Raw genomic sequence first — 7,127 nt, forward strand, 5'->3', positions numbered from 1 at the left:
CGGCGCTGCCCGCGGGCGCCGGGAGCTGCAGCCCGGGGGCCGCCGCCGCGGCGCTCCCCGCCGTTAGCTGGCCTAACGGGGCCCTCACGCCCCGCCGGCGCTTTCCGCGGCTCGGCTGTCAGCACTGTTAGACGTGTACTGCTCTTCGCCTCCTCCTCCTCCTCCTCCTCGTAGTGCTGCGGCTGGGCACGGAGCCGCAGCCACCGCGCCGTGGCCCGGCAGGGCCACGCTCGGGCCGCAGCGCGCGTGGGGCTGGCGGCACGCGGGGTGCACGGGGTGTGCGCGCGCGGGGGCACGTGCAGAGGGTCCGTCTGCCCTCTGCTTGCACTGTGCGCGTGCGTGCATGCGTGTGTGTGTGCATGTGCGTGCGTGTGCACGCCTCTCCTGCACTCCGCTGCCTGTGCTCACCGGTGCGGGTGGACGTGCAGGTGGCTGCGTGTGCGTGCGTGTTTGCACGCTTGCACCCCGTGTCCCTTGGGGCTGCGGCGTGGTTTCGGATGCGTGTGCCCGTTGTGCTCGGACACGCTGGCTGCTCGCCTCAGCGAGAGGCAGAACGTGCGTGTGCACACACACGCGGGTGCCACGGGGCGTGCGAGTGCCGCGGCGCGCTGTTCCCCGTGCGCGTCCTCGTGCTGGGGTCTTGCTGGACACGTGTGGCGCCCGGGCCCCRCCTGCCACCCGCCCCTCGCCCCGGCCCGGCCGGGATGCAGCCGAGCACGGCGGTGCGGGGAGGGGCGCAGTGATGCCCGGCGGCTCCGGCGCACGCGGAGGGATGCTGCGGGCGGTGCCGGCGGTGCCGCGGGCCGGGGGCTGCCCGCCTGCCCGCCCGTCGGCTCCTCGCAGCGCGCGCCGCCGTCGTCCCGTAGCCTGGGCGCGTGCGCCGGCCCAGCCTTTTTACGCAGCCCTGCATGTCGCCTTCCGCGGTAGGACCCCCGCCCCGGCCCCCAATAAACCCGACGGACGACCCCCAGGTGTCTGTGTGCGCTGCGCCACGGAGCTGCCGGCCGCCGCGGAGGACGGGCAGCCTGGCCGGGGGGACGGGCACTGCGCCTGGGGCGAAGCGAGGGAGCCCGGGGTGGGGGGCTTTGCAAGGCAGTGGGAATGGTGGGGGGGGGGCCTTGAACTGCAGCAAAGGTGCTGAAATTGCAGCAGCCGCCCAGGGGGTCCAGCACTCCCCACCCTGCGGTGCGGGTGGCGGGCACCCCGCAAAGCCGGCGCTGAGCCCCGAGAGATGCACTGCCCACAGCGCGGTGTCACGGCTTTTACTGAGTCAGAGCGGCTGCAGGCAGTAAGGCCCGGCCCCATGTCGGGAGCTGCGTCGGCCCCAGCCTGCTCCTGAGCCCCCACGGGCGCGGCGGGCCGGGCACCGGGGACGCGCTGGCAGGGTGCAGTGGGGCAGGGCACTGGGGATGCAGCAGCTGGTTGCATTGGGGACACACTAGCGGGGCCAGGCACTGCAGATGCAGCGGGTCAGGGCACTGGGGGCACCCCAGTTGAGCACAGCAGGTCGGGGCACTGGGGACGTGCCGGCCGGGTGCAGCTGGTTGGGGCACCGGGGATGCAGAGGATCGGGGTGTTGAGGATGCACCGGCTCATCACATCAGGGCTGCGCCGGCCGGGTGCAGTGGGCTGGAGTACTGGGGACGCAGCAAGTCGGGACACTGGGGGTGCCACAGCCGGGGTCTCCTCTCGCTGCCCAGCGCGGGTCACTCTTGCCAGTACGTGCCGTTGTAGGTGAAGGGCCCTGGGGAGACACAGGGCCCGGGGCTGTCGGGTGTCCAGCGCTGGATCTCCAGCCGGGAGGCGGCCGGGTCCAGGGGCCGGACGATGACGGGGCTGCGTGATGCCACCGAGGGGTCCTCGTCGAAGAAGTTGAAGGGGCGCAGGAAGAAGCCGACGGCGTTGCCGGGGGTGGCGGTGTTGGGGATGTCCTCGGCGTGCGGGATGTGCAGGAAGCCGACCGTCACCCAGGCCACCAGGTCCTGCCGCGGGGCACCGCAGCCGTCGGCGGGCGCTGGCCCGGCGCTGCGCTCTGCACTGCCCCCCGCACTGCACCCACATGGCACCCTGCGCTGCACTGCACGCTGCACGTGCGCTGCACCCCACACCGCACCCACGCTGCACCCATGCTGCAGCCTGCACTGCCCCCCGCACTGCACCCAGCACTGCACTGCACGCTGCACGTGCGCTGCACCCCACACCGCACCCACGCTGCACCCATGCTGCAGCCTGCACTGCCCCCCGCACTGCACCCAGCACTGCACTGCACGCTGCACGTGCGCTGCACCCCACACCGCACCCACGCTGCACCCATGCTGCAGCCTGCACTGCCCCCCGCACTGCACCCACACAGCACTTGTGCTGCACCTCATGCTGCACCCCACACTGCACCCCACACTGCACACTGTGCTGGATCCTGCTCTGCACCCTGTGCCCAGCACCTTTTGCCCCGGCTGCCCACCCTCAGCCAGGACCCTCAGCTATCCCACAGCCCCCCGCCAGCCCCATGGCACAGGCTGCCCCCCATCCCTGCCCAGTCCCTGCCACCCCACCTGCTCCTCAATGCTCTCGTTGTTGCGGATGAAGCCCTCGAAGTCGACCATGGGCTCCCAGGGGTCGTTCTGGGTGTAGAGGCTGCTGCTGGTGGCCTCGTTCTCGTGGTGCTGTGTCACGGCCAGGTGGTACCTGGGCGGGCAGGGCCGGGGCCGGGATCAGGGCCGGGGCCGGGATCAGGGCCGGGACCGGGGCTGGGATCAGGGCCGCGGGTCCCCGCTCAGCCATGCGAACCAGCCACGTCTGTGGACCCCCCGCCCCGGTTCCATGGCCCCAGCCTCACCTGCCCCATGCAATGCCCTTCTCCTCCTTCCAGCCGCGGGGCATCACCCGCCCGGCGTGCGAGCTGTGCTGGATGCGGTAGCTGCGGCGGTGTCCCCAGCGGTTGCGCTGGTGGGGGCTGTAGAAGAGCAGGTAGCGGGGCAGGGCCTTGCCGAAGGGGAAGGCGGCCTGGCGCTCGCTGCGGCGGGGCTGGCGGTGCAGCCGGGGCTGCACCACCCGCTCTCCCTGGCTCCAGGGGTTGGAGATGTTCTCAAAGCGCAACTCCATCGTCTCGAAGCTGTTCCTGGTGCCTGCAAGCGGAGAGGCYGTGAGCGCCGACGGGCCTGGGGCATGCCGAGCCGAGCTGCTCCGCATCTGCCRGCCGTGGTCTCCTGCAGCACCCAGCTGCAAGGGCTGCACGTGCGTCCGGCAAGCGCAGCCTTGCCTGAAGGGCTGCTTCAGAGGGCTGAGGCTTTGCCCAAACAGCACCACTGGGGCACCCCGCTCCTGAGCCCTGGGGCTCCATCTGGGTGCCCACAGGGCAGCCCCACCCCGAGCACGCGTCCCAGAGGATGGCGGGGTGCAGCCGCAGCCGTGGGGCAGTGGGGGGGAAATGCGGCCGCAGGGGGAGGGACTGCACCTGCGATATCCAGGTCCACCTTGTAGTGCACGAGGTGGGTGTGCATATTGCCCAGGACATGGGTGTGGACGTGGCTGCCGTAGCGCCGGCCCTGYGGCGTGTAGAAGGTGGCGTGGATGAAGCCTGTGGCATGCACCTTGGCCTCCAGCACGCCGTTGGGGTAGAGCAGGAAGTCCCAGAYGTAGTCGTAGTTGTAGACGGTGGAGATGGTGCGCAGCACCAGCGCATGCCCCTCCAGCCCCGCGTAGAACTGGTACCCGCCACGGAAGTTGCTGTTGAAGTGTCGCCGGAGCGGGACGCCCGTGGGCAGCTCAAAGATGCAGAGGGCGCGGGAGAAGCGCACCGGCCCGTCGGCGTCGTACAGGTGGTGCACGTCCAGGTACGTGGCCGTGTCGGGGCAGTCGATGCCGCGGGCCAGCTCGTAGGTGACGGAGCCCATGCCCCAGCTAGCRTCGATGTACTTGGTCTGCATGGCGGCCGGTGTGTGCCCCCCGTAGAAGGCCACGGCCTCCTGCACGCTCACCTCGTAGGCCAGGCGCTCGCCGTTGAAGCGCAGGTCGAAGAGCTGCAGGCCGGAGGAGGAGCGCAGGCGGAAGGCCAGGCTCCAGCCCCCGTACTCCAGCTGGTTGCCTCGCAGCCGGTAGCGCTTGCCCTGCGGCTCGCACACCTTGGCACCGTGCACGTCGGTGGGGGTGCCGGTGGTGAAGCGCCCGCGGGGCACGTAGGTGGAGAAGAGCTCCTGGGGCGTGTGGTCGGCCAGGCGGACCTTGGAGAGCTGCCCCCGCTCGTAGCGCTCGGCCAGCTCCTGGGGGCTGGAGAAGTACTGCCCGTTGTACCAGACCCGCTGCACGGCCCAGCGCTGGGGGTCGGTGTCCCGGTGGTCGATGAGGAGCTCCAAGCCCACGGGGTGCAGGAAGTAGCCCTCCACGAAGCGCTGCAGCACGAACCAGCTGCGGCGCTCGCCGGGCGCCAGCCCGCGGGGCGCGATGTCCGAGAAGGTCAGGCAGCGGTCGGTGCAGTTGTGGTACCAGAAGCCCGTGGACTCGCGCAGCAGCTGGTACAGCGGCTCCGTGGCCTCCACCAGCTTGCGGTGCAGCAGCTCATACTCCAGCAGGGTCATGGGCCGCGCGGCGAAGGGGACGGTGCGCCCGCCCTTGAACCGCAGCGGCCGGTAGGAGCTGGGCCGGGGCAGCGGCCCCACGGCGTACTCGGTGACATTGGGCTCTGCCTGCCCCCCGAAGAAGATGACGGCCCGAGCCTGGCGCTGGGGCGCGGGGCCACCCTTGTCCAGGTGCTGCAGGGCCAGGCGCTTCTTGGGGGCCAGGAGCTCCACCAGGAAGATGCTGTTCTTGGCCAGAGGCCCCCCGTGGCTCGGCGAGAGCCCCAGCTCGGGGCGGCCCATGAGGAAAGTCCACACGGCCCGCAGCTCCTCGGGGCTCAGGTCAGCGAAGATGGAGGCCTTGGCTGGAGGCGGCACGGTGGTGTTGGTGCTGGCCACGACGCCCAGTGCTGCCAGCACACCGGCGAGAGCGTGCAGCCACATCCTTCCTTGGACACCTGGGGATCAAGAGGACCGGTCAGAGCAGCTTGTCCCCCGGCCCTGCTCCAGCCAGCAGCCTGCCGTGGCCCTGGGATGCACAGGCCTGTCCCTGCTGAGCCCAGCTGCGCCGGGGGATGGGAATTCTGCAAAACTCATCATGGGCAGCCTGCGTGCAAAGCTCGCAGGAGCAGTGGGTCTGGTGCCGGGCCGCTGTCYGGCTGCGGAGCCTCCTGCAGTCCTGGCGCTGGTGAGCTGGGCTGCGGGGCGACAGGCCTCTGCCTTCCTGCAAGCCCTTCCCCTCCCAAGCGCGAGGCAGCGCAGCCTGGAGCCCACCCCCACCGTGCGGCACAGCAAGGGCTGCTGCACTGGCACCAGCACTGGGACGTGAGTAAAGCCTGCAGCCCGCGAGGCCTCAGCCAAGGAGGTGCCCCCAGCACAGGGCCGGGGTTCCCTGGCCAAACGCGGTGCCGAGGGAGTCGCCGAGGACAGTTCCCTGGGGACTGCAGTGCTGCCCCTCGGGAGCTGTGYGTGGCGCGAGCCCGCCCTTCCACGGGGGCTTTTCCTGCGCCTGGCCACCGTGTCCCTGGCTGTGACTCACGCTGTCCTCCAGACACGGGGAGCAGCTGATGCCCCGCTCTCTGCAGCYGCCTCTAGCGCAGGCCCTGCTGCCGCCTCCCCTCGCTCTCCAGCCCCAGCCCGTCCTCACCAGCACCGCTGCGGCCACCCTGAGCCAGCGGGCCCCGGACGGAGGGTGCACGCTAGGGGGCTGCAGGACAGAGCCCTTTACCGTGGCCAAGGCCAGGGCAGCGCCCGCACCCTTGGGAGCTGGATTTGTCTCTGCACAGCAAGGGTGCAGCAAGACGGCACCTGCATGCAGCACGTGCGGCTGGCTGCTGCGGCAAAGGCCACCTCGTCCYGCCATGAAATAGCAACACACAGCAAGGCAGCCAGCACGCGATGCCATAAGGACTTTCCTGTCCTCGAGGAGTGTGAACTCATTTCAGAGTGCTGAGCACAAGCCCAGTGGGATTGGAGACTGCTGTGCTACACCAGGAAACGGTGTCTGTTTGGTGCCTACCCCGCGCTGCACCTCGGTTCCTGCACCCCAACCCATGGGAGCCTGCAGGAGCCGGCAGGGTGCTGGGAGCAGCGAGGATGCTGCAGCGCAGCATGCAGCATGGTCTCTTGCAGGGCACGGGGACCCTGCTGCAGACCTGAGCCCGGGGATGCTCTGTAGGGCCCAGCCCACAGCTCGGGAGGGGGGATGTCAGAGCCGAGGGGCACACAGCGAGGCCGGCAATCTCTTCAGAGGAAACAGCCAGAGAAGAGGATGGTCATCAAGGCCAAACAAAAAGCTCGGAGGTGCCCAGGATACACGCTGGGCCCCAGGAAACATCCTCCTCCCACTGCACAGGGCCTTGCTCAGTGACKCTCAGTGACCCTGTTCCCCAGCTGGGCTAGTGAATGCAGTCCAGGGAMCCTTCACTTTTTCTGGGGCTTCTCTGGCACCTAGAAATATCCTCCTGGCGCTGCTGATGGGCACAGAGGCATCCRTGTGATGGAGGCAGGGCTGCAAGGGGCCTCTGTCCTGCTCCGTGTTAACAGAGGGACAGTCCCGCACCCCCAGCACAGCTGCCCCCGGGCTGCTGCCAGGCCCAGACCCAGAGCCGCGCGCCCGCTCTGCAGCGGCTTGGCAGTGCGCAGATGAGAATAGAGCCCACACGTTCCTGTTCCCAAAGGAGCAGCTTCTCTTTAGAAAGCACGTAGCTACTGCAGGTATTTTAACACTCCAAAACGCCCTTGCTTTTCTCTCCACTCACCTTCCGATGCTTTGGAAACCTGCAGGCTCCCTGCATGCCGGCCTCCCYGGGCCTGCCCCGGGCTCTGGCCACGCTCCAGGGTGCTGACCCCCTCCTCCACCCCCCTGTGACCACTGCACAGGCCGGTGCCCAGCCCCTGTCCTGGGAGCCAGGCCTGGGTCAAGGCCGGGCCACTGGCTACGGCCACCGGTGGGACCAGGCAGAGAGGGGCCCGGCCGCGGGGAGGGGGCCGGCACCGGCRCAGCCCACCCGGGCGCCGCAAAAGGAGCCCCCTCCCCTCGTTCCGTGGCACCCCGCGGGCCCCAGGCACCCC

The 7,127-nt window shown here is 69.9% G+C and overlaps 3 protein-coding genes across 3 annotated transcripts in view; 1 reads left to right on the forward strand and 2 right to left on the reverse strand.

The window, feature by feature from the left end:
* KCNH2 (potassium voltage-gated channel subfamily H member 2) overlaps positions 1-951 on the forward strand; it is a 31,835-nt gene extending 30,884 nt beyond the window's left edge. The window contains exon 9 of the mRNA XM_085312004.1: positions 928-951. Coding sequence (XP_085168130.1) covers positions 928-951 — 24 coding nt within the window. The remainder of the gene's footprint in view (positions 1-927) is intronic.
* Positions 952-1,285: 334 nt separating this feature from the next.
* On the reverse strand, positions 1,286-4,997 carry AOC1 (amine oxidase copper containing 1). Its single transcript, XM_085312005.1, has 4 exons — positions 3,455-4,997; positions 2,837-3,125; positions 2,553-2,685; positions 1,286-1,982 (listed from the first exon to the last, which is right to left on the reverse strand). Exons 1-4 carry the CDS (start codon positions 4,995-4,997, stop codon positions 1,707-1,709), a joined length of 2,241 nt encoding a protein of 746 aa, XP_085168131.1. The 3' UTR covers positions 1,286-1,706.
* Positions 4,998-5,644: 647 nt separating this feature from the next.
* Positions 5,645-7,127, reverse strand: part of LOC146591896 (protein HEG homolog 1-like) — a 6,340-nt gene continuing 4,857 nt past the window's right edge. Inside the window, exon 9 of the mRNA XM_085312007.1 lies at positions 5,645-5,719. Coding sequence (XP_085168133.1) covers positions 5,645-5,719 — 75 coding nt within the window. The remainder of the gene's footprint in view (positions 5,720-7,127) is intronic.

Source organism: Rhea americana, unplaced genomic scaffold (genome assembly GCF_003343005.1).
Source record: "Rhea americana isolate MKP2758 unplaced genomic scaffold, rheAme1 scaffold_354, whole genome shotgun sequence".
In the NCBI taxonomy this organism is placed as follows: Eukaryota; Metazoa; Chordata; class Aves; order Rheiformes; family Rheidae; genus Rhea; species Rhea americana.